Raw genomic sequence first — 27,445 nt, forward strand, 5'->3', positions numbered from 1 at the left:
ATTTTATCACACAATGGGATACTTGCAAGTGACGTAGTGTGGGTATCTCTCCCCTGATTGGTTGCTGAAACGTGGCAGTTGTTTACGTTTTGGCAACTATTCTTTCCATTCTATTTCGAGTCAGCCAAGCCAGTCAACTATCAGTCTTAAGTGATACATTTTAAATTTTTCCACAAGGATTCTTTCTCAAAGATTTAAATTCTTTCACTATATATTTACATAAAGACAGACATAAATCCATGTGGAACATAAACTAACTAAGCATCGAAGTTATCAGGTTCACAAAACAAAAATATATCACAGTTACAGTTACATCGATGTGCGATACGGCTCTGAATTCAATTATAGTTGGTTAACATTCTAACTTTTGTAGAGAAACTACGCCATTAATACGCCATTGTGCTGATAAAGATTTGCTGGCTCTGACATCATAAGTCACATGTGTGGGTATAGGAGGTCTTCTTCCTCTGGAAGTTCAAGTAGTCAATTATTTAATTAAGAACTTTTAACTACTCATAATAGAATATAGAAGTATCCAAGATAGATGAACTTAAAGATATCTTATTACTGTCAAACCGGAAGGACGGCTAAAATCAGTTTCGTCGGGGGGGGGGGGTAGAAACCTCTCCCAGAAACCATCCTCAAGAGTTTAATCATTTGGCAATTGATCAGAAACGAGATTTGATTCATGAAAGACTATTTATTCTATGGTTATAAGAAATGTAATTGAAAAAATACTGATGCAAAAATTTTCCTTGTCACTTTAGAAGCATTAAAATCAAAACAGTTTAAAGCGCTTATTGCCTCAACCTTGAAACATTAAATTGAAAGCAGTACACTGAAAACACTTCAAGAATTATAAAAAAAAAATTATTTAGAATTTATCTTTGCACAAATGTGTTTTATAATTGCGAGCAATAATGTTATGATTCGCTTAAATAGTTCTACAGAAATGACGAAACACACAAGAAATGAAACTTTCAACCCCTCTCCTGCCTAAACTGTTGAGACTATATTTTCCTGATTACTGTTTTATGGGTCGAAAATTCGAATCTGACGAAAAAAATGTGTTCATTCAAAAACTTCTATTTTATAACTTAAAATATCATCGCTACAAAATACACAGAATATCTAAGGTCAACCTCTCTGAAATATTTTTTGTAACTTATGACCAATAAATAAGGCTACCCTTATAGTACATATCTTCCAAAAGATATAGTATTACTTTCCTGAACTTCTCACAATTGCCAAGTCCCAAATCTGTCAGTACTAAGGATCTGTCAGAACTAAGGATTCCCAAATATGATCCCGAGTTTTAACATCGATTATTTTTCTCTCAGCGGCGCTCATTCCAGAGTATATTTTAACATACAAAGTAGGTGGCACTTGCGCCACCCGGTGTAAAGATAATGCAATTAGTAATGTCTAATTGGTAATGCAAATTAGTAACCCCCCAGTCAGAGTAAACACAGCGAGGGTCATAAAAACCTACATTTTATCATTTATTTTTAGAAGGATTAATCTTGAAGATTTCTTTTTGCTTTTCACCTTTTTTCACTTGATATTTTGCCTTCATTCATATTTTGCCCTATTTCACTTGATATTGTTATATCGCTCTCAACATTCAACTTTTAAGTTTAAAATCTCAACATCCATACATTCTTAGTTATTTGGATTTTTTTTCCGCACTCAAGTCATCATTTCTACATATCCTTTCCTTATTTCATTGCGACGCTTTCTACTTTTATTTATAACTATGGAGGTTTAACTATTACTCGTTATCGATGAACTGCTGAAATTGCTATGGCATTTCAACTTCCTCTCTTGTTTTCTCTTTGTCTTGTTTATTATCCTAGCTTTTACATTTTACACACTTTTTTTATAATTAAATGTAATTTATTAACATTATTGTAATTAATGTACACTTTCACAAAAAAAAAAATTAGATTATTTTAACTATATTAGAGACTACGCAACTGCTCGCTGTCGCTTACCAATCCTCGAAGCTAGAGTATTTCTATTTACCTGTCCAACCAACACTTTAAAAGATTACTGAAAGAATAACAAACAAAAGAATTAGATATTGGAGTGGGTTCATATGCAAATGAAACTTTGCTACTTAATTACTTTTTTTTAAGTAAGACAAATAATTTTTTTTCTACAAAACATTACGATTCCACTGCTAAACAAAATAACATAGCACAAAAAATCAATTAATAAACAAATTTAACTATGCATGAAATAAAACTCAAAAACTAATGTTCTCTTAGTTATATTAGAGACTAGGCCGACCAGGTGGCCGAGTGGTTAGCATGTCTGACTGCGGAGCGGATGATTGCGGGTTCGAATCCCGCTCAGAGCATAGATGTTTCTTTCTCTCTCTGTGTTTTATGTCCTTTCTTCTGTGTGAATGTAACCCGCCCCATGAACGGGTTTGTGGTTGTATGACGTGGGCGAAGCTACTCCACCGCCGTGGCTTACCCATAGGTGCTCACTGGGTAACGATAAGAGAGTAGCAATTCTGGCATTTCTGAGGCCAATGGGAAATAGACCCAATTGCCCGCCATTAACCAAAATAATAATAATAATATTAGAGACTACAACCCTTACTCACTATCGTTCACCAACTCTATTCTCTGACTCAGGATTCAAAGCTTATTTCACCTGAGGATCATCGGGTGATCTAAGTTTTGCTCTTTTATTTCGTTCGCATTAATATTAAAATAATTTGAATGTGTTAAAAAAGTTAAATTTCATTTGCATATTATATGCTTAAAAACCAAAAAATGGAGAGGAAAAAAAAACATTCAAGTGAGAGAAGTGTTATTTCGATTCCTTCCACATTTTTTTTATTCTTATTCTTTTTTTCTAGGCATCCAAAAAATCACTCCAATAACTTACTACAGCTGCTAAATTCATCCCGATAAAAACATTTAAAACTGATCATATTCATAATAAATGAAGACCCAAATCGAAAAATTTCAGGAGTTAAATTTAATTTAATTTTCATCCAAATTAAATACGTTTACAAGAAGAAAAAAAAATTTTGAAGGCAATAAAATAAAGTAGCATAGATTTGCTTAAAAATTCAAACCATTAAGCTGAAAACTGATAATAAATTGATCCCCAACACGCATCTCCTTAAAGAGAGAGGGTGAGAAAGAAAATCACTACAATTGAAGAAAACAGGGGGTAATTTTGAGAATCTCCTATATGCCAATTTATATAATTATTATAATTACTCTCATTAAAATAATTCAGCATTTTTTCTAAATGAAATCAGTACATCGGGCTATGTTTCTATCTAAAATATGATTGAAAATACGAATTTTTTGTTAAACTTCCAGGTTTACATAAAAAACAAAACCTGAAGAGTGAAGAGATCTGCTTGTGAGGCATCCTTTGGCTCGTCTGATTTAAGGGCTTTAGGACATCTTCACATGCATATACATCCGCTGGACGTCGAGCGGCTTATAAAGGACCTCCTCTGGAAAAGTCACAGAACACTAAAGAGGACAACTTTAGGACATAAAAAAAAATCAGTATGCTGTATGAGTAATTTAGAAACAAAAGAAAATTAAACAGTGAACATAGAAAAACAAGCCACAATAATACGCCAGTATAGTAGTTCCTTTTTCGTAGTAAGAGTGTAGAATTTCAACTAATTATAACTACGAGGACAGATCTTATTTCAATCGAAGTACTCTGTCGTATTCCACTCTCCCAAATGTTATTTTATAATAGGTGTTGAACAACTGATATTTTTTTCAGTTTACGACTAACAGTATCAAATTTCAAAGCCTTGTAATTTTGAACTCAACACAGAAGAGAAGAATACTGCTGGATTAGGTATTAGGATAAAATAGTCCACGTGAGTACCTTTTTTTTTTTTATAGAAATAGCAAGCATTTGCGTTATAGAGCATTCTCATTGCAGGCGATCGCAGGTCGATGCGATTCATCCATGTACGAGGTAGATCGCCCAACCAGTAGTTTCTAACCATTCACACGAACGTCAAGGGCAATCATATTCAGTCTGAAGGCTCCCTTACGTGGAAAGGAAAACCTCCCACCGTTAGACTGACCATTGGAAATTCTAACCCATGATCCATCTACCACTGAGGATATTTATATAAATAATTTTAAATATAAAGACTGAATACAATCTAAATTTCAATAATTCCACTTTTAATATAAAAAATGGTCAATATTAGCTAAACAGTTAAAATTCCTAGTCATTACAAATTTAGAAATTGATATTTTTCTTTATTTGATTAAGAAATTGAATTTAGAATTTTTAATAGGATTAAGAATAGAATTTTTTTTTTTTTTTAAATTTTAGTTAAGCTTTACTTCTAAATTGTAACGAAAAGAAAAATAGAATGATTTTTTTTCTTCATTTTATTAAATTAAAAATTAGACGCAACAGTTTTTTGTGCGAAGTTAAAATGTATCATAGATAATGAATTATAAACGCACAAAAAATATTAAATTAAAAAACAATTTATATTTTTTCCTACCTAAATTTAAATTAAATGTTTATATTAAAATATATAATTTAGTAAATTTGAAATAAAAATACTATATAATTGTAAAATAACGTTTAGTTCATATTGCTTTAAAAAATAAAGTGTGCGAAATATATGCTTCCGCGTCACTGCAGGGGATCGAACCCCCCTCTAGGTTTGTAGACTCGAAGTTAATTGACTTCAAAAATTTTTTAAAATGTCAGAAAAACTAAATCTTTACAGTGTGTTTTAAAAAAAGGCTTACAGTTGCTAGAATACATCATACATTTTAGAATAGGGAATTCGAATATTATTTGCTTAATATTTAAATGAGGAAATTAATTTGTGCGAGTCTTTCATGTTAAGAATAGAGAAGTTCCGCGAAAGCTAGGACCTTACCATACTAGCGCCAAAACTGAGGTTTAGTCGTCACTTCCGGAACTATTTCAAGTGGCTTAAGGCTTACTTCTGATTATCTCCGAAAGTGATAAGTTTGTAAAGCTACAAGCTAATTTTATTCAAGTGCATAAGTTGCTGTCAGTTACAATCAATCAATCAATACTCATTGTTTGTTTACTTTTTCCGAAGTTCACCTTGTTATGCAACCATGCCAATCAGATTAGTGGGCAAAAAAAGTCATTTTACCGGAAAATTATTATTTGAAATCCTTAGTAATTTAAAAAATTATGGTGTCGGTCGTGTGGTCTGCTTAAACAGTTATAAAAAATTTCCTGAAATTTGTTATTATGTTGTTCGTAAAGTGATTCCCATGCGTGAACCAATTGGTCCTGGCCCTGATGTAACTATGACTTTTAATGGATTTTTATAACTTTTTAAAGTACTTTTAAATTTTGCCGGTGAATTTTAACGGTAATTATAAAATCTAAAAATTTAAGAAAATGAAAAGGAAACTGTTGATACTTTTGTGGCCGGTGATTTAACATGAACGTGTTTTTCGTCTGTGCCCGCGAAATGAAAAAGTACTTTTTTTTACAGTGCAATTTTAAGTTCAAATAAAATAGTAGTTTTTAAAATAGTAGTTTTTAAAAGATAGTATTTTATAATAGTAGTTTTTAAAAGAAACAACTTTACTTTTTTTTTTTTTTTTTGTCCATAAATTGTTATTCACGAAGAAATGACATAAAGTGTAACATGAAATTTTGATACTTATCAAAGCTTCTCAATGGATTTTAAATTGCTCTATTTCAATGTGTTTTTCATTTTGGGGTGAGACTAATTAAATGATTTCTTAGCTTCCCCCTTTTAAAAGCCAAATATTCGGCTCGTTTTAGTCAATTAACAAAGTTTTCAGCCAACTATTGAAAACAAGGAAAAATTTCTGCATCAGAATCAAAGGAATCAAGTCTTGGTGACAAAAGGAAACCAACTAGAAGGGTATAACTTGTAGAGTATATCCCACATGCCAACCTCCCTCTCTCTCTCTCTCTCTCTCTCTCTCTCTCTCTCTCTCTCTCTCTCTATATATATATATATATATATATATATATATATATATATATATATATATATATATATATATATATATATATATATTAAAATTTTCAAGTTTAAAATCCCTTTGGCGATTGTAGGTGGTGTGTAGGTAGGTAGGTGATCACTAACAGAAATACCCCAAAAAAAGAAATTTTTATATTTATAATGATATAAATCGATGTATTTTAATCAACTACAAAAATTTAAATGTTCATTCAATTTTCAATATTTTTTATAGAATAATTATCTATTTATTTAAATTTAATTCTATTAATTTCAAACATAAATGTAAACTTCATAATAGTTTGATTGTATTTAATGTACAAGATATGAAAAAGACTAGAAGAAATGTTTCGAAAGCAGGCTTTTTCCATAAAGAATACTTGTTTTGGTTCAATTAAAGATAATATCCTTTGGAAAGATTTCAGTATCTACGCCAAAATAATCGCCAGGGTCTAGTAATTTCTATACCTTTAAAAACCGTATATTTTTAATTTTAATAAATTGTTTAAAACTATTTAAAGTTTCTTTACCGTATCCTGGTGTAAAAGTTATTTTTTCAAATCCAAAGATTTTTATAAAAATCCAGAGGTCGACTTATACATCGATAATAAAATTGGTCATTCATTGATTGTAAAATATTGGTGCATTAAAAGCTATGAGATAGATATGTATAAATCTGTATTTATTTAGCCTTATCAAAACTATTTTTAATATGTTTTCTAAAATTAATTTTTCATTTACTCTAGCCATATTTTCCTTGTATATAATTTTTTTTTTCGGAAAAAAAATGAAATTAAAAGTTAAGAGAATTTATTCAAGAGTGATTCAAAATCTATAACACCATGAAAACTGACACAATGTTATAATACAATGTGGACATACCATAAATCTACAATCTTAAAAATTCCACAGCATCATTTGTGTTGAATTCATTAACAATGTCATTATACGGATCCCACTCTACAATGTATTCTACTTAATCCACATTTATTCAGTTCCACAAAAATTGTCTTTTCCCCCATCTAAATTTGAAATGCCATGGTTTTCAAAAGATTTTACTATAACACCCTGAGGCAGAATTGCGATGACATTGTCGCAGAACATTACAGAGTTCTTGCAGAAAGATTTTTCTTTTGGGAAGAAAAAATTTAATTTGAATTGCACATTTAAATAATAATTTTTTTAGCTTTTAATTTATGTTGATAGTATTATAAATACAGGTAGTGTTTTGATTGTATTTTAGAGAGTTATTGATTTTCACATGGTTTTTAATTATCCAAATATATTTCAAAGGATATGGGAAATTCAAGTCGTACATTTGAGTATTTACTTTTCAAGGCAACGCTTCAATAAATTTTTATGGCAATTATTGCTTTTGATTTCCGTGTAGTTCTTAAAATCCAATATTATTTATTACAACAATGAAATCTTGAAATGAAACACGCATTTGAGTAACCCCTTTACTCGCATGATTTTGACGTTGATCTGTTTTTCGGTAATTGCTATGATAAATTTCAGGATTTTTAATTATTTTTTTTAATATGATGGCGATTTACAAAGTGTGATAAAGGAAATAATTAGTGTGTTTTTCTCCCCAGCAAAATGTGAGAATATCGCCCGTAATATTAGAATTAAAAAAAAATACTACATATTCAATAAAAGTAATTTTATGTTTTTTTTTCCTTTCTTTTTTTGTAAACACAGCTTTCTTGCTACTTTAAATTAGTAACATACATCTTTGTTATTATTTGAAGTACCTTGCTGAACGAAGCATCTTTATTTGAGGAAAATTGTATCACATCCAAAAAGAGTTAATGTGAAATATTTTTAACTTGAGAAAATTTTGTGAACTTAATAATTTTTCATGGCTGCTATTTTTAAAATGTCTGTAAACTGGTTTTATATTCTAAACAATGCAAAAGTCATTGAGAATTATTAAATAATAGTGCCATTATAGCGACTGCTTCTTTTCAACTAAGCCTTTACTTTCATGTTCCTCTAGCCCACAGAATTCTTTTATTTCTACTTAAGTTGTAAGAAATTAAGTAATGCATTCCTACAACAGCTCATTATGGGCCTAAGGGTAATGGAGGTTGAGGCTCCACAATAATGTGACAAATGGCATGATGTTGTCAACTGTCCATAGTTACGTTCCGGAGAAGCTTGTACCCATCAATCAACAGGCTTCTAGCAGTCATTGAGAATCAAGCCCCAGTTATTTCACAATGACAGATCAGTGCCTTAACCACTGAGCCATTACTTCTCAAGTTATTATAATAAATAATGCTTTATTTCTTTTGATATCATAATATGTTCGAAAGTGAAAATACTTTTCATTTTTTAGGAATTGGTATTTGGAAAAGTTTGGGTTGAAGAAATATTTCGTGGTAAGAATCTGCTTATGATTTTTTGTTAATTCAATTTTTTTGTCAAAGAAAAAAATTATTTTAATATAAATTAAGCATTTCTAACAAACAAACCTCGTCTTTTAAAACTAACTAAATTTTATGATATGAAATTAAATGTAAACTGAAAAAGAAGCATAATTGTTTATTTATTTAATATCACTTATCAATTATCATTTACTATCATTCATAATTGGTAAATTTGTTTTTACACATAATATATCAGACGGATCATTTCTATTAATGCTAAATTTTATTCATTAGTCAGGTTTTCATAATGCCAACATAAATGGCATTTCCCCACCAAGAGAATGACGTTGTTTAAAATTAAATTCGTGTATCTTTGAAAACATTTTGAAGTCAGCGGAGGTAACATATAAGAATGACCATTCTCCATTAACAACCATTTTACTGTGGAGCAGAGAGTGGTCGGTCCCGAGAGGTTTCACTGTAGTAAAATTATGCACTATAGCATTGTTTTAAACACCATACTATGTGGAAATATGTAAAATGTAATATCCATACAAATATGTAAATATTCATACAAATATGTAATTATGCTATTTTGTAACAGTAAAAAACTTTTTATAATATTTCCAAGCAAGACACAGTTTCTCCATTAAATAACTGGTTTATTTGAGTTTTGAGATACTGGTTTACTGTGCAGGAATGCATCCATATCTTCAAATGAAAAGTTAAATCTGATTTAAAATGTAAAAGATGTTTCTTAAAATTAAATTGTTTCCTTATATTATCGAGACTATATTGCCCAGGAGCAAAAATTACATTTAAATATTACATTGCATATTACATTTATTACATCTACATTACAAATATTACAGCAAAAGTTACATTTAAATCTCTTATTTAACTGTATTTTTTAAAAATTCTGTTTCACTGTTTTATTTTTTTATTTATTCTGTTTGTTGTAACTTTTGAAACCAAGAATTTTTCCCAGCTCTCAGCAATAGAGCCATATATTTATTGTAGCCATATATTTATTGAGGAAGGGGGAAGCGAGTAAGCTATGATTTGGTAGCAGATTTCACCAAGTAAATGTTAACACTCGCTTGAAATAAGGGCATTTTTTTAGTATATATCAGGGGTCTGTCCAGATATTTTGTGAAAGGTCCGGTTTCTGTGAAATTGTGAAAAAATTACTCACATTCTTTCAACCAGGGTTCTGCTTTAACGAATTTGTGCAAATAGGGTCCGGTTATTGCAAAAAACTTCTTTAGTGAGTTTTTAAATTGTAAATAGATGCTAGATTATGCTCAGCACTGTAAAATTATAATTAAAAAAATTAAATTTTCAAAAATAAACAGCAATTGCTGCTTCTAAATTAGAGATGCAACATACAAATGTTTGGTATTTATCCTATACTGCTGAACGCAGAATATTAATTTTGAACGAATAATGGAAGAATCGTCTGCCGAAGACAAAACTTAATTCATTTACATCCATCTTTCTTGTTTTCTGCCCGGGGGAGGGTTTATTCAATTAACAAAACAATGATGAAGATAAACAATTTTGTGAAGGATCCGTTTTTAAGTTAAAATATTTTGTGAAGGGTCCGTTTTTATAAAAATATATTTTGTGAAGGGTCCGTTAACGGACCCCAATTTCTTCTAAACAGACCTCTGTATATATATATATAAAATTCTGACAAAAGTAAATTATCTATTTCTTTTAATTGTAAATTTAAATACACAAATATTAAGTGAAAAATTGTAATTTTCGAAGGTGCTGTGACCCTTTATTTGTAAGATGTGAGGGGGCTACAGCCCCCTTTTCCCCCTGGTTCCGTAATCCCTGTTTACAATTGAGTAATTGTAGAGTAGAGTGTAGAGGAAAGCAATTTTGTAGTTGTACATGCACTTGTACTGTCTCCAAATCTTCAGAAAGGAGGGGCCTCAAATTCTCGCTTATTGTCAATTAGTGTATCTCTAGTGTAAGGTTAACAACCAGACCAGGGTTGGAGTTTTTGCCGGCAAAAAGGGTTTTTTACCAGGACAGTGGCAAAAACTGGTAAAAACCGGCAAAAACCAAATTATCTAAATTGCTGATTAAATATTATTACAAAATACTTGAAGCAAATTTAAATCAATCATAAGGAATAATAATTTTGATACATTACATGAAAAATTATTTTTAACATATTAATAATTAATATAAGGGTAATAATTTTTAAAAGATTGAAAGTTTTTGATCTCTTTTCATTTTAGACTCCTAAAATATTTTTTTTTTTTTTTTACAAATAAATAAATATTATTATTTGTATAATATTATTTATTATAAAAAATTATTATTTGTACAATAATTAACTACACATGTTGATAGATATTTTATGCTTTAAATTATAGTTATAATAATTTAAAATAAGTTCTTTTCCCTGGGAAAAGAGACTAATCACAAATTTTCCAATCAATAATGTTTTAAACTACTAAAATGATATATTATTACATTATCATTTAATTATGGAATAATAATTTTGTTAATTTTTTTGTAATTATTTATATTTATAGTATATATTTCAATTTTAGGAATAATTTTGTATCAAAAATGTGTTTTTGTCCTCTCATCTTAGAAAATATAGGTTTTTGCCAATTTGCTTGGCAAAAACCTGTTTTTGCCAGGACGGTTTTTACCGGTATCTACCATGGTTTTTTCCATCTGCAGCAAAATCTTGCCAACCCTGAACCAGACCAATCCAAATGTAATTTGACTGTTTTTTCATTTAAAAAAAAACATTCTTAGATATCTTTTCTTAATATTTTCAGGCAAGAAAAAAGAAGAACTGCAGTTGATAACTGTTCACACTTGTATGCCTGACTGGTACTTGATACCCAAAGAAGAAGAAGGGAAGTATTTAAATTGTGAATTAAAAGAAGTTGTTAAGACATTGCCCAAGTATGATTCAGTACCTCCTGTCATTGGAGAAATAATGAAAAGAAAGGATCCTTCACTTAAAGAACCAAAGATGGAAAGAGTTTATCCATATCTCTCCCCCCATCTTTCATACCGAACAGCAGAAGAAGGCATGAAACCTGATTATAAACTCAAAGTTCAAATACCTGATGAATTCAAAGTTGGAGTAAATTCAAATTTCTTTGTTTTTTGTCATTATTTAGCATTTATATCACCATACAGAGATGTCTAAGCTGGCATCACTTCATTTTTCTGTTCACTCGTAAAACATTAATGAGTTTACAGAAAGCAATCAATAAGAATGCGCTTCTATTAGGATGTAAACATAAACCATCGAATAGAAATGGTGCCAATGACAATTGATTTATTCGACTCAGTGTTATAGTTCAGCTTCTGGCTTGGACATCTCTGTATCTTAAAATTGTAGTTGTCAACTCACAGTTTCATACTTTAATGAACAAAGAAAATCTAGATACCTTTATATTATAAACAAAAATTTAAATAAAAATAATAAAAATTACAATGCATACCTATAAATTATGTATCTGTTATTTAACTGTATTTTACCAGGAACAATTATATACAACATCCCTTATTAATATTATTTTCTGTTATTATTACACTTTTTGATTATTATTCAAAATTATAGACTTAAAACTAAAATGTCGTTCTTTCTTTGCTATATTAAAGTAGCTGCACAATGTTATCTTATTAAGCAACATGCTAAAGATATTTCCCTACAATTTTATAGTAATAAAATTGTGAATAAATGTCTGCCTTTATCACAAATTTTATGTAAAACTATATTCATTTAATCTATGCAGTTAAAATAATTCGTATGAAATAAATATTGAACACTTTTAAGCAATATAAAAAACTAACTTATGGCTCTAATACTGAATTAGCTCTGGTGTAAACTTTTAAAGAAGTTTTCATGATAACACAAAAATGAATAGGAATTTAAAAAAAAAAATTTTTTTTAATGAAGTTGCAATGGTAACCAAGTAAAATTTAAAGTTTATCAATAGAATTAAAAGCTAAATCTATTGAACCAATTCTTTGATAATATAATGACAATTTGCTCTCTTTTAAGTGAATAACTTTCATATTTAATCTAACAATTCAATAATCATCATGAAACAGTAATTGTGGAGGCTTGCAAAAAAGCAAGTTGTGGCAAAACTCGTAATTAATATTTAAATTGCACTACAATGTATGCAAAAAAATGAGGGAATGACGGTATAAATACATGTAAAGATACTTTTTATCAATATTTAAATATAATTTCGATTATACTTGTTATTATTTTAATGCTTTTCTCTCATTAAAATTGACCCCTTTATTCTGCTGTAGTGTGTGCACTTTTATTCCTCAGTACTTGAGTATGTATTGGTTTCCTTGTTGTGCAAATAAATTATTTTAGTCAAACATTTGCTTAAATATTCTTTTTGAACACTAATCTCACTTATCATTTATAAATATCAGGCCCCTTATTCTGCTGTAGTGTGTGCACGTTTATTCCTCAGTACTTGAGTATGTATTGGTTTCCTTGTTGTGCAAGTAAATTATTTTAGTCAAACATTTGCTTAAATATTCTTTTTGAACACTAATCTCACTTATCATTTATAAATATCAGGCCCCTTATTCTGCTGTAGTGTGTGCACGTTTATTCCTCAGTACTTGAGTATGTATTGGTTTCCTTGTTGTACAAGTAAATTATTTTAGTCAAACATTTGCTTAAATATTCTTTTTGAACACTAATCTCACTTATCATTTATAAATATCAGGCGAATAAAGTTTTGTATCCTTTTCTTTTGCCCCTGATTTTTACTCATAATTTTAGTTTATCTTTTCTGTAAAGTAGAAGGTCTCAATCTTTTGGAGGTTGGTTGCAGGGAAAAATATTTAAATTTTCAAGGGCTGCGAAAAATTCAGTTTTAATCACAATTAATCTAGGATTCCTTAGTTTAATTTGAGTTGAAAGCTATCTTAGATTTATAAGTACAATATCAATTTGTCCTAATGTAACATAAATTACAGCATATTATATATAGTTACAAGTTATACATACCTATAATATTTTTGAATTGAAAAAAAAAATGGCAGAATTGCATTGTTGTCTTCTCTCAAATAATAAAATAAAAATTTTTCTCTAGTAAATTAAATGATATCAAGATTTTATCTCTTTTTGTGTAAAAATAATTTTATTGTTTTTATAATTTGCACACATCTTCAATTTTTTACTTAAACAGCATATGTTTTGATTTTGTAAAATAGTTTCAGTAGAAACACAGAAAACTGAACTTTTAAAAGGCAAAAAATTAAAAATAATAAGATAAAATAATAAAAATTTGTCTTTAGTAAATTAAATGATATCAAGATTTTAACTCTCTTTGTGTAAAAATAATTTTTTTATTAACTTACATATATCTTCAATTTTTGATTTAAACAGCATATGTTTTGATTATGTAAAAAGTCAGTAAAAATAAAAATAACTGAACTTTTAAGCGACAAAAAATTCCAAACTTTTGACTATCAAATGTGTATATGTTTATATTTTAAACGTTATAACTTTTTTTTTCTATTATTAAGATTAATTTGAAGAACAATTATATATTGATCTTATTCAAGTTATGCAATTTTTTTTCATATTACTTATGGCTTGAAGGTAGATTTTGTACATTGAGCATTTTAGGACGACATATGATCCCATGGCTGTAGGTTGTAGACTACTACTTTCGAAGAAGAATCTTATTTATTGAGCAATTTTAAGTTTTGTGAAATTATATATTTTAGTTTTATGCATATATTGTGTTGTTAATCATTATAATTATCATTTAGGTAAAAGACCCAACTCACTTTCTGAAACTGAATGACAAATTTAGCAAATCTGATTCTTCTAAACCATCATCTCAAAACCATAATGTACAGAGAGACTTTCATTCATTAGTGTCACCAAATAGTGCAATAAGTACTTCAAGAATCCTATTAAATTATAATATGCTACAGGTAAAGCTATAATGTTTATACTTTTCTCATTAGTTTTTATTTTATTTTTAAATTGACTCTTAAATGCTCAGTAGTATTCCAATTTTTGTCTAAATCTTTCACTACTATAGCTGATTTTAGTGAGAGAAAGAAATTTGGTCATAATTTGTTTGGCATTTTTATATTTTAAAAGATTAAATAAATAAAGCTCTTCAATTCAGCATTTGAAATTTTATACTTTACTCTTTGTTCATCTGAATTCATTTTTTCAAAAAAATTTAAATTGCCTATATGGTTAAAAGCAAATTTACCATGAAGGATTTTTCCCACAATCTAGTATCTCTAAGAATGATCTTCTTGTCTTAAAGGAAAGTGGCTTACAGGAAGTGTAAATACTTTACCTTTTTCTAAATGACTATTTGAAATTTCACATCTTATCATAAAAACTCATACTCAGCTGAAAGTTGTTTACACTCCTGTGAAATATAATAATATTTTTGTTTTAATTATGTCCTTCAGTTGCCTTTTTGATCTTGAAGTCTTACATTCCGATACAAGTAAAAAGTATCTCTGAAAGTGGGTAGCATCTTAAAATAAGAACTATGAGCATCTTTGAGGAAAAATAATAAATTTGAATGATGCTTCATAAGTTTTTTTTACTGAAAAACTTTAATCTTTTTAAATGTTGAAGTTTTTATTTTAATACTATGAAAACATTTTAAAAAGTCACATTTAGTAGTAGTATTTACATTTTAATAAATTAATCTAAGTGTGAGGATAAACAATCTACCCACTTAGTATGATTTAAAAGTCTTATATGGAAAATATAAACAATTCTGTAATCCTTCAATTTAAGGGTCCTAAATCCTTGAACTGTAATCTTTGAATATTAAAGTCTCGTAAAATCCTTAACTTCCTATGTTAGCCCATTGGGTCAGCATCATAGGATCACACATTGGGCCAGCTGGTCCATTCTGTCTGCTTTTTCTTTTTTCACTTGATTCCTCCATAGGTCTGCCTCTTTTTTGCTTGACTTCTGGCACCAATATTAAAGCTAATAATAAAATTTTTGTGGAAGGCATTCTCAACATATGACCTATCCTTTTCTTTCTTTTTATATAAAGGTAGATTTGTTTTTATTTAATGTTACTGAAGACGTCTTAATTAAATATGGTTTGAGACCAGAGTATTTTTAGAATATTTCTTTAATTTCTGTTTTGTTTTGCCAGCTGTGTTTTTTTATTATTATTTTGTAAGTTTCCATTTTTCCGACCCATATAATATAATTGTGCACTCCTTTTCACTGAATTAAAAATATTAATTTTAGTCTTAAGCATTAAGTTATTTGATCACCAAACCTTTATTAACTTTTTGATATGTTATTGTGCCTATGAAATTCTTGTTCCTATTTCTGCATCTGTTCCTCCTATTCTTTCAACTATTGCAGCAACGTGTGTTAATTTTTCTACATCTTCTATTTTTCCAATTTTAATTTTTATTCCATGCTCTGTTTTGCCATTTATTATTATAGTTTTTTTTTTAAAAAAATTTCTTTTCAATCTAATGTTCTTGCATATTTTTCGAAAATAGTTGTCTTCAATTGCAGATATTCAAATTTACTGGCAAATAAAACAATTTCATCAGCAAAATCGAAGTTTTTAAATACTATTGTGAAATTCCATCTTATTTTTCTTTTTGCACCTTGGATTGTATTTCTCTTTATCCAATAAATTATAATGATGAACACTGACATCTTGTTTAACCCTAGTCTCTTTATTAAAGTGCTCTGCCAAGCTTCCGTTTACTTCAACACAACATTTTAAATCCCTCTAAACTTTTTAATGATATTTATAAATTTTTTGAAAAATGCCATTTAACTCTAAAATTCTCAATATCACCTCTTTATTAATAGTGTCGAAAGCTTTTTGAAGTCAATAAAATGCATGTACATTGTATTAAATTTGGGATTTAGTTCAATAATCTCCCTTGAAGTAAATATTTGCTTAATGTTCCTGCACCACAAACCAATTTGCTTCTTGCATAATGCCTTTTCAACCTGTTGATTAAAATTTTTCAAAACACTCTGGCCGGAATTGACATATTACTGATTTGCTAATGGAAAGATCTTGCTTTTTGGTAATTTTTATGATGATTGATTCTCTTCACTTGTTTAGGACTTGTTTCTATATTAAATTAAAAAAGGGTTGTAGTCTTGTAACTGTTTCATCAATATTAACTTTTAGTATCTCTGAAATTTGATCACTATCAAAAGATTTTACAGATTTTAATACCGCCAAGACATTCTTGATTTTGATCAATGAAATTTTACTTTTGTCATTAGAAATACTAGCTGTTGTTAATTAATGTATTTCTAGATCTTTGTGTTGTACATTTAGCATTTCTTTAGAATGCTCTATTTTTTTTCCAACTATTCGTTTATTACTTAAGATTTAACGTTGTTTATCTTTTTCATTTTCAAACACTACTTGAAATTTAACACCTTGTCATAAAACCTTACACTAAACCAAATTTAAAAAGACAAGTGATTTATACTTCTTGTAGAAAATAATATTTTAAAAAAATTCTTTAGAGCTAAAGACTTTTAAAATGGAGATATTTATTGAAAACCTTAAATAACCATCATTAGTCTTATTAATATTTTCATGGACTTAGATTTTGAAAATTGGTTTTAAACTTACTTTATTGAAAATTGATTAAGTAGAGCTTTATTGAAAAGAAAAGAAAACAGTGCAAATTATAATTTTCTGTTGGTTAAGGTCAAATTATGCCATATTGCATTATGTCATATAAGGTCACAGTGAATAATAGCACTAGAGTTTACTAATAAATGAATAATAGCTATGTAGCATCAAGGCATATCTATTTTTCAGTAATTTCTAATCATGTTGGAATATTTAAAAATATGAAAAGATGTTTCATACAATTATTGATATTAATTTGATGTTTTTGCTTTGCATATTCAAAAACAAAATATTTTCTATGTATTTTACTTTTTTAAGATTTCAAGAATGGCAACAAGTGTTTCTTTAATGAATGGTTCAAGAGTTCAAAAAATAAAGAGAAAATTACGAGAAATGATGGGTGTAAAAACAGTATGTAATTTTATTTTGTATCATGACCTACAGAAGCTAAATTGAATTCTGAAAATTTATGTTTAAAGCTGTATTTTTTAAAACATTTATTAACTTTTTTAACTTTTAACTTAAAATTTTTGACTAATAATTTATTTTTTATAACTCTATTATATGTATGTTTTGAAATCTTCATTAGTTTTTCAGACATCTTAAGTTTTTATCCAATCTTTTAATCATTATAAGATTTTACATAGCTTAAAATCCAACACTTTTCACCCAACTGGATAATTGATAGCTTGAACTTGACTAGAATAAACTTAATAATTTAATCATTCAGACTTCTCCAGAAAATAAAACATATGAATTGATGCATTTATACATATTGTCAAAGTTTAATTTTTTTTATTTAAACTTCTTCAAATTTAATTGCTGCATGATTTTATCCATAGCAAAAAACCTACTCATTTAAATTCAAATTATGCATAGTTTTTAAATTGTATAAATTATTTAAAAGATATTTAAAACAAGGTTTTTTGTCAAAAAAATTCTTAAATTTTCATTATAGTTTAAAGAAATTTTTTTTTTAATTAATGGTATTTTGTATGGCTTTGCTATATTTTGTCTTTGTATATTTTAGAAAATTAACATTGCTGCCTGCTTAGTGTATGAAAAATGTGCTGATACAATTGATTTGCATGCTTTCATGAGATGTAAGTCACAACTTTTGTTTGTTCTCATTTAGTAACTTGTTTTTGTACATTTCTTTTTGGATATAACAATTTACATTTTATAAATCACTTTCCTTTTTTTATGTTATAAAATATCAAAGAAGGTTTTACCTAAGCAAAAGCACAACATGAATAAAGCACAAGAACCTTTCTTGGTAACAGCCAATCATTTGGTGTTTAGACATTATTGTATTGTAATAGAATTTGTACTTTATTCACATTATTTTTTTAAGTCTACATAGCATACCACAAAGTATACCTTGTCCTTTTTTAAATTTTTACTTAAAATTAAGATTATAATTTTGCTAATTTGCAAGTTTATTTATAAATATTTTATTTATTTATTCATTTCGTCTAATTTTATAGGTAAAATACCTTTCTCTTGTTTTGATTTTGTATTTGTGTATTTATGCAGTGGAATTTTTTAAATTTAAGATATCCAATTCATTTTTATTTTAGATTCCTTTTTAAAATAAGTTTTCTTTATCATGTTTATTAAATTTTATACCAGGTAATTAATGTGATGTTTCAGTTTTTAACAGATAGAATAGGCAGGCAAGATTTGTGTATTTTTGCTGGGGAATTTTTTAAATTTAAGATATCGAATTCATTTTTATTTTAGATTCCTTTTTAAAATAAGTTTCCTTTATCATGTTTATTAAATTTTTTGCCAGGTAATTAATGTGATGTTTCAGTTTTTAACAGTTAGAATAGGCTGGCAAGATTTGTGTATTTTTGCTGTAGAATTTTTTAAATTTAAGGTATCGAATTCATTTTTATTTTAGACTTCTTATGTTTTGATTTTTTCTTTTTAAATTAAGTTCTCTTTTTTATATTTATTATTAAATTTTATACCAGATAATTAATGTCATGTTTCAGTTTTTAAAGCAAAATCGCATGAATCGGAAATTAATTTCCACACAAAACTTTTAAGCAAGTATCGCATAAATCTAAAACAGCTTCTACACAAATTATTACATAATAAATAAAGCTGTTATTTAAATGATTTAAAGAGTATAAATTGAAATATTGACTAAAAATATATTATTACTTTTCTTTTCTCAATTTACAATATTATTATATTGCTATTTAAGTGAAAAATATGGCCACCTTGTTTAAATAATTATTCAATTGTGAAAAATTAATTGTTGTTATTAAATAATTTTCAATGGCGCATGATTTTAAACATGCTTGGAAAAAATATTCATTTTATTCAGATAAATTGGTAAGTTTTGTGTTAGAATAATTCAAACGTAAAAGGAGAAAATAAAAATAGTTTGCACATAAAAGCTGCTTAGAAGTTATAAAAATAATTACTTTTAATGTTTAAAATTATGACAGAGTATTTATAACAAAGTAATAGGTTTGTAGGTTTGTGCTTAGTATCATTTTATTCTCTTTTTTGCCACTGTAAATAATTCTTGTTTATAATTTGCTGCTTGTGTAAATCCACTTAATTCTTTTAAATTTGTTTCACTGAAATGATGTTAAATATTTAAAATTTTTATGCAAATTTATTTTAGATTTTAAACTTCCTGATACATTTCATTCCTGGTTCCTTTCCATAGAACTTCATGTGTGGTAAGTATGACCTAAAATTTCAAATCAACGTCAACTAAATTATGTAGCATTATGTGGATACAATGTATACATTATATACATTATATAGCAAATAAGATAATAGCAAAGTTTGTTTAAAATGTTTAAAGCAGATGAACAGAAACATGTTGAAAACCGATAGATTTATTAAAAAAATGATATTTTACTGTTTAGCTTCGTATATTATTAATTTTTCGAAACAAAAATCACATTGCATAAATTGTTTTTGCTTGGAATACATATAATTAATTTTCTGTATCTATTATAAGTATTGCACTTTTTTTAAAAAATTGTTTTCTGCTTTCTAAATTGTTGCCCCTTTTTTGGCTGCCCTCTAGTTTTATGATATATTTTCCCTTTTATATTTATTTTTGAAGCATGTGCAACTGTTGAGAATGCATTTTAATAATTATATTTAAGTAATTTAAGCATTCAGTGACAGGAATTTATAATTTAAACAACTTATTTTTTTATGACTCATTTGAAAATCTTATAGTATATGATATGATATATTAAATTTTGTTTTGATTATTTATGCAACTTCTACCATATTTTCAGGATTCTTGCACTTGTAACCATCTCTGAGAAAAGTGGAAGATTGTTTCGCAACAGATTAGTTGAAGAAATGTGGAATGATTGTGAGGAACGTTTAAACCACTTGGGGGTAAATAATAGTTTATCTTCTGTTTATGTTGTTATTCCAATTCTCAATACTTTTCTGTTGGTTGTATTTGTGTAGCTACAATCCTAGATACAAGATGGCTACAATAGTTTGGCTTTATGTGCAATGTCTACTCAGAGATGTTGATATTTGTTTCAAAAATTTAACTCTTTTGCTATTTATTAAAAAGCATGTCGAAAATATTTAAAAAAAATTATAGAATATTTTATAATAAATAATTGGAAATTACATTAAATTTTGAAAGGAAAAAAGGGGCAGACATGTGTTTTTACATTGATAATTTTATGATAGAATAGGAACCAATATTTTTGTTGCTGTTGTTGCACAATATGATAATAATCTATATTAATGTATGAAAAAAAGCCCTTTTAGATGGTGTTTAGAAGCACTCTGTATAAGTTTATAAAAATTAATTTTTGCTGGTCGTTTTATAAGTTCTTTTAGGGAATTTTACAGATGGGCAAATTTAGAATGATAATGTTAAGCCTAACACTTATAAACTCTTTTTCTAACCAATAACTAAGAAAAACTGGTTTTTCCTTAGAAATTAAAATGCAATTTTCTTTCTGTGTTACAAAAATATTATTTATCTTATTTACATTTTCTTCTCTTTGTGTAGCAATTACCTAGCTCTACTAAAAAGGAATATCTAACAAAGCTGAGTGAACAATTTCAGGCTGCTTTAATAGCTTATGATGAGGTAAGAGCGATTCGCAAACTATATAAATTTTTTTACACGTAATGTTAAAGGCTTTTCTTAATTTTACAAAGACTGTTTTTATACTCTGACATTATGATGTCAAAGTAACTTTAAGTTTTCAACTTTAAATGAGAAAATTTAAAACTTTCCATTTTCAGAAGTAAACATCTGATATTTTTAAAATTTATAACTTTAATATTAACTTTTTAACTATTAAATTGAATTTTAAATGTATTAACTAAATGTTTTAACGCATAATTGCTATGCTTTTTTTGTAAGCAATTTTATAGATATTTATTAAAAACTTGAGCATATAAATATAAATTTATGTTGCATGTATGCTTTTAAGTTTATTTTTTCTTTTTTTTTTCTCATTTGTATTTATCTTTTCATAATTTTTTATGTAATTTTATTTCTGATAGATACTAATACGAGAGAATTTTCTTAAATTAATTTTAACCATGAATTTTCTGGTAATTTTGAAATTTTGTAGCTCAATTGTTGAAATGGTGATTTCATTGAATCTTTAAACCAGAGATGTGTAACTGTTTTTAGACAATGGACCACAAAATATATAAAATAGAGTGTTGAGAGCCAACATTAGCACAATGCTGTAATTGTAAAAATACAGAAAATACTGAGATTCTGCTGAAAGTAATTTGAATTTACAAATGTATAATTAATCTTTGACTCACATGCAGATACTAAAAATAATTCATGTGAATAATTTTAAACAAATATACTTATTAAATTACAAAGTAAATTATGATAAATATATAGGCATGCAAATATATATATATATATATATATATATATATATATATATATATATATATATATATATATATATATATATATATATATATATATATATTTATTTATTTATTTTTTTAATCAATATGGTCTCCCCAATTATGAATATTTTTCTATTGTTTATTTACTAAAAATTTTACTTAAAATTGCTATATTGATTCTCATTAATTTCTTTTCTTATATTGATAGGGTATTCTTGCTGATGATAGAACATTAGCTGCTGCATTATGGAGAACTCTATATGCTTTTGACCCAGAAATAGATCCAAGATTACTTGAAGCTCTAGTTTTATATGTTCGAAAACAAGTGAGAAATCTATATACTGTAGTACATTTTCATAATTCTTATTTTAGTTATAATTTGAAAACAAATAGGTTAAAAATAAAACTATTTCTTTATTTATATAAGTTGTTTTTTTTTTAAAAAAATTGCTTTAAGTTGATGACCAATTTCTTCCCCTTATAATAAAATTTCGAAGAGTGCATAGTGCTGGTTTTGAAAATACTCATAAATGAAAATGAATGCAAGAGCATTTCTAAAAAGTAGTAACAATAATGCTACTACAGGCAAATTTTAAAAAGTTTCTGATTTGATATCATTTTTTTTACTGGACATAATCTAAACGTCAAAATTATGATAAATTTAAGACGCTAAGCATTTTTAAAAGTACTACTAATTGAATAATTTAATCTTCAGAGAGAGCTGTAGCTTAGAATTTGGACACAGTTGACTTGTGGGTTCCGAAATTTTAAACATTCTAAAGCTCCAAATTTCGTATTCTGCTTTTAGTGGTCTGGAAATCAGTGACGCTTGTTTTCAATCAGAAAGCTCGCTTAGAAATTTGAATGTTAAAATTAGTTAGATTCTGCATTTGTAATCTAATTGGGAGTTCTAAATTTTTATTAAGGATAACATTGGGATGAATTATACTTATAGAAGTCGGCAAATGATTAAAACTTTAAACTTTGTCAGACATAGTTGTTCCAGTAAAATAGATAGTATGCTTTAGCTGGACAAAAAGTCTTCTAAATTTAATTGATTCACAGACATGAAAAAAAAAAAATTTTAAAAATGGTAAAAAGGCTCTAAAAGATTTGTAAATAATAAAATAAAAAAAATTCAAAATTATTGCTAAGCTTTATTATATATTTTATTCTTAATTTCGTAAGAGTTTTTATTCCCTTCTGAAATATGGTTACAAGACATAAATAACAATGTTCAAAAATTTGTAATCAATGCAACTGCTGCCATTTTATTTTGAATACACAACTTATGATAGATGCACTTATGACAGTTACTTATGATAGATGCACTTATTAAGCATGATTTATGTAAAAATAATTATTGATTTTAAAAATTAACTTTGTCATAACTATTTTTAATTGAATTTTAAAATCTCAGATTATTTTAAACAATAAACTTACTGGGAAAATTATAAGAACTGTTGTGGTTATGTGTTTTGGACATAGTTAATTTATGTATAAAAATAGGCATTTTGTTGTAAAAATATTTGATAAAATTAAAATAAATATTTCATTATGTTAAAAAAATTGTTTTATGGGTAGATAATAAATTTAAAACATTCACTCAAAGTAATTTCTGTTGAAATAATAGTGCTATTTATAGAATTACATTTGAAAACTCATCAAAACACCAGATTCCAAAATATTGTATAGTGCTGTCATTTGGTAAAAATATTATCAAGTAATTGTATTTTCTCTTGTTTTTTTCTTCCACATTTACAACAGAAAACTTTACAAAAATTAATGTAATTACAAATTTACTCTGAAATTCAGTTAATGAAATTAAAAGTTAATGTTATCAGAGCTTAAAGTTGAGATCTATGTTATATTCACACCTTTAGAGAACTGCCTATATATTGTGTATATTATTTTAGGGAAAAACATACTGATCATTTTGCTGTTACCTCTAATATTTATGGTATAGAGCAAGGGTTTACATCAATCAGGGATAAACTCAATTTTTGCACCCCCATGGTGTGGGGTTTAAAATGGGACTTTTTGGAATCACTTTAGGTTTTAAATAATGAAAACACTTAGAACAACTATACTTTGCATTGTTTTTTTCAAACTTTACTTTGAATAAAATTTTGCAGCTTTACTTAGGAATTTTTAAATCACTTCATAAATTTCCATTCAATTCGGTTTAAAATTCAACAATGTATGTTAGTGATATAGTTTCTATTACATTTAGATGTTTTTGATTGTGTTTGTTTTTTATTGAATGATATGCGTTTCTTCTAAAGACATTTTCCATTCAATATATCACTAATTTGTTAAAAATAATTTAAAAAAAAAAACAACTATGTGACTAACGTTTATAAATAACAAACCTAACAACTATATAACAGGTTACAAATAACAAAACTAAACAAAATACATTTTTAATTTAAACAGAAGTTTGAAATTTAATTATCGTGTATTTCAAACAAAAACATGCTTTTAAGCTCTTCCTAAAATATCTAAATAACCTGCTATTTAGGCTTTTCAATATGTAATACATCACTAATTTATTTATTTTCAGATTGAGCATCTGGATACCTTAAATAGTGAAGAAATGATGATGTATGGAAATGTGACTTTCCTGACTTTAACAGACATACTATCTGAGAAACCTGAAACCTAGAAAAGTTAAAGATGATAGTCTAGAAAAATTTTTCATTTGTTATTGGATTGTAGTTTTCTCATTTATAATATTTTGTAAAGTTTTAACAAACTATGCCTGCATTAATCATCTTAATAAACATTTAGTTTAGTTATTTGTGTATTTTTATAAAAGAAAAAAAAAAACAATAGTGTCCTGTTCTAAAACTGTTTTTAGCTAACTTTTTTATGCAGATAGAAATCAATGATCACGAAATAAACTGAAGATTCCGTTTAACAGACTTGAGACTCTTCAAACTTTCTAAATTTTAGAACTTCCAATATTTCTATTTCATTTTGTTGTTTTAATTTATTATTTTTTATTATCTTTAATCATGATTTATATATAAAGCTTAACAGTTTGTTGGTCAGTCAAAAAGCACATATAGTAAAAAAAAAACTTTGAATATATATATAAATAATTTAAATGTTTTCTTACAGTGCAAAACAGTTTGACACTTTTTATTTTTTTCATAATTCCAGTTGATAAATATTTTCAAAATTTTATTCTTTTTCCACTCTCATGCCTGTTTTAAATTCTGCATGGATACCAACATAAATGTATTTATTTTAAACTGTTCAGACTAAGCTTGACTTGGTCTGTGTTTTTCTCATTATATAGCAAATTCATCATAACAGTAAACATTACACATTCTCTGTATTATAATTTTTCACATATAACCATTTTAACTTTTTTTTAAACAAATCTAATAGACACTTAAATAGTCCTGTAAAAATGTGCATAGTAATATGCATAGTCCCATAGTAATATGCTTTAGTTGTAGTGACATACAAGTCCTTTGGACCAGTGGCTGGAATTTCTAATTTCTACTCCAGCATGATGCTTTGTTATTTTCAGTTTCTTCTAATAAATTAGTAATCTAAATTTAATTTTTGACTTAATGTTCAATCTACTGTTATGTCTACTATTACACCCAAAGAAAACAGGCGGTTTTCTTTTCAAGTAAAGACCAAAAATAAAGCAAAAAATTATAAAATGATGAAACAAAAAAATTTATTTTGCACCAGTGAAAATATTTATAAATCACTCTATTTAATTTAATTCAGTGCTGCTGCTTTAAACTTTTTCAAAATAATTTCTAAAAAAATCATACGACTTAGTAAAAAACATAATTTATCTGAGTTCTGAATTAATCAACTCTTGAATTTGCAATACTAATTTCATAAAAACAATATATATATACAAGGGGTGATCAAATGAAAAGGTACGAAACGACATGGTGGGTACAAATGTAGACTTAATTCAAAGTATACACCATAGGCTTCAGTACAACGATCCCACTGATGAACAAGCCGCAGGATTCCTTGTTCCCAGAATTCCTGTGGTCGTGACGAGACCCAGTCCCTCACAGCGTCCTTGAGTATGTCGTCCGAGTTGAAGCGCTTCCCTTTCAGGTGTTTCTTCAGTGGACCAAACACATGGAAATCGCAGGGCGACATGTCCGGACTGTAAGGTGGATGGTCCAGTGTATCCCACTTGAACTTGGCCAGTTCCATGTGTGTGACACTGGTGACGTGTGGACGCGCATTATCATGAAGCAGAACCACACCCTCCGTGAGCAGCCCAGGTCTTTTGTTCTTGATGGACCTGCATAGGCGTCGGAGTGTCTCACAGTACTCATAGGAGTTAATGGTTTTAATGTCATACCTCGAATGACATTAAAACCATTAACTCCTATGAGCTCGAATTTCTGTTCCTCATACGAACTGCCGCATCATTTGGACGCCACTTTTGATAAGAGCCTGTGCTCTGTCCTGCACATGCGGGCTCCCACGCATTCTCCGATCCCAGTCAGAGACTCCAATCGCATCCCGAGATGTCTGGCTACGCTCTCCCTTGGCGGAATATGCAAATATTTAACTGTTACGTTTTTACGTCGTTTTGTACCTTTTCATTTGATCACTCCTTGTATATTTATATATATTATAGAATAAGTAGTTATGATTATTGTTAGCTTGATTTTTTTAAAACAATTGCGTAACTGTTTTAATTAAAGACTTAATTAAATTTTGTTTGAATAAAAATTCTTAAAAACTTCCAAAATATTTGGAAAAAAAATTTAATATATCTCCCCGTTCCATACACCAAAAAAAAAAAGAGTTAAGATTCATAAAACTATGACAACTAACAATCTTCAGATGCTTGACAGTTAGTACAGAAATTCCATCAAATTACAACTACCTGGCTGGACATTTATAGCAAATTGAAGAATTCAAATTGTCTGTGACTAAATATCTTGATAAATCAAGTGATGTGAATAGTTAGACTATTGCATCTTGCTTCCAAAATACTAAAATTAAAAATATTTCTTTGATATGGACATATTTCTAGTGCTGCTCTGGTAAACACGAAATTCAATTTTGTATACCTTGATGATAAAAAATTACAATACCGATTGCAAAACTATGAAATTGTTTCTCTTTTTTTACTTGACACCACATGTGTAAAGAGACTAATTCATAATAAAAACTAAAGAAATAAAACTTTAAAGCAGCACTTCAAAATTTTCAGCAATAATGCTGGGACACCTTTAACAAAATTTGCTTACTAAGCACCAGATGTCTCACTAACATAAAACTTACAATTTTTTAATGACGTACGTATCCAGTCTGACAGTCCTTTAAAAAAACCTACTAGATGGCTTAACGACATCGAAAATAATCTGAAAACCCTAAAAATCAGAAATTGCAAGGTAGTTGCCATGGATAAGAGGCGCTGGCGTTTGTCAGCTGTTGAGGCAGCCAAGGCCTGCAAGGGGCTGTTGCACTGACAAAGAAGAAGAAAATCCAGTTAAGATATTAGTTTTTATTCGTGAACT

At 27.7% G+C, this 27,445-nt stretch overlaps 1 protein-coding gene across 3 annotated transcripts; it reads left to right on the top strand.

Moving 5' to 3' along the window:
• Positions 1-4,981: 4,981 nt before the first annotated feature.
• LOC107442610 (ubiquinol-cytochrome c reductase complex assembly factor 1) lies at positions 4,982-24,721 on the top strand. Of its 3 annotated transcripts, none has more exons than XM_043052205.3 (11): positions 4,982-5,306; positions 8,349-8,391; positions 11,190-11,503; positions 14,179-14,346; positions 17,346-17,438; positions 18,058-18,130; positions 19,672-19,729; positions 20,306-20,411; positions 21,049-21,129; positions 22,132-22,248; positions 24,487-24,721. In XM_043052205.3, exons 1-11 carry the CDS (start codon positions 5,115-5,117, stop codon positions 24,586-24,588), a joined length of 1,347 nt encoding a protein of 448 aa, XP_042908139.1. In that variant the 5' UTR covers positions 4,982-5,114; the 3' UTR covers positions 24,589-24,721. The 3 variants fall into 3 exon arrangements, with proteins under 3 accessions (XP_042908139.1, XP_087025398.1, XP_087025397.1); XM_087169272.1 differs by having other exon boundaries at positions 5,072-5,487; XM_087169271.1 differs by having other exon boundaries at positions 5,083-5,377.
• The last annotated feature ends 2,724 nt before the right edge of the window (positions 24,722-27,445 follow it).

This window comes from Parasteatoda tepidariorum, chromosome 8, assembly GCF_982258835.1.
Source record: "Parasteatoda tepidariorum strain Cologne lab strain chromosome 8, Ptep-v5.0, whole genome shotgun sequence".
In the NCBI taxonomy this organism is placed as follows: domain Eukaryota; kingdom Metazoa; phylum Arthropoda; class Arachnida; order Araneae; family Theridiidae; genus Parasteatoda; species Parasteatoda tepidariorum.

Coding starts and splice junctions, on each gene's coding strand:
- LOC107442610 (XM_043052205.3), top strand. CDS start 5,115: ATGCCAATCAGATTAGTGGGCAAAAAAAGTCATTTTACCGGAAAATTA. Junction 20,412..21,048: donor AACGTTTAAACCACTTGGGG/GTAAATAATAGT, acceptor CTCTTTGTGTAG/CAATTACCTAGCTCTACTAA. Junction 22,249..24,486: donor TTTTATATGTTCGAAAACAA/GTGAGAAATCTA, acceptor ATTTATTTTCAG/ATTGAGCATCTGGATACCTT.